Source organism: Pterocles gutturalis, unplaced genomic scaffold (assembly GCF_000699245.1).
Source record: "Pterocles gutturalis isolate BGI_N339 unplaced genomic scaffold, ASM69924v1 scaffold30682, whole genome shotgun sequence".
Classification (NCBI taxonomy): Eukaryota; Metazoa; Chordata; class Aves; order Pterocliformes; family Pteroclidae; genus Pterocles; species Pterocles gutturalis.
Window position 1 is genome coordinate 4,335 of NW_010108814.1, and position 359 is coordinate 4,693.

At 63.0% G+C, this 359-nt stretch overlaps 1 protein-coding gene across 1 annotated transcript in view; it reads left to right on the top strand.

Moving 5' to 3' along the window:
- GPR114 (G protein-coupled receptor 114) overlaps nucleotides 1-359 on the top strand; it is a gene marked incomplete at its 3' end in the record, with an annotated part of 4,436 nt that overhangs the window by 2,193 nt on the left and 1,884 nt on the right. Inside the window, 1 exon segment of the mRNA XM_010072765.1 lies at nucleotides 10-107. Within this exon segment, the coding sequence (XP_010071067.1) occupies nucleotides 10-107 (98 nt within the window).

The following is a 359-nucleotide window of genomic DNA, read 5'->3' on the forward strand; positions in this document are numbered from 1 at the left end:
CCCCGCCAGGGGAGGCCCCGGTTACCTGCCACTGCAACCACCTCACCTACTTCGCCGTCCTGCTGGTCCACAGCCCTCCTTCTTCCTTCCCTCTTCTTCCTCCCTTCTTACTCCTTCCCTCCTTCCTTCTTCCTCCTTTCCCCTTCCCTCCATCCTTCTTCCTTCTCCCCTCCATCCTTCTTCCTCCTCCCTGGTGGTGTGGGGGCAGGTGGGTGTGGAGGCACAGGCTGTATGCAGGGTGTCCTGCAGGAGAGGGTGGCCAGAGGGGGTGATTTTGCAACCCCCACCCCCCCCCTTTCACAACAGGTGGGTGCTGCTGTGGGTGCTGCCCCTGCTAACCCCCTCCCTTCCCCCTCCCT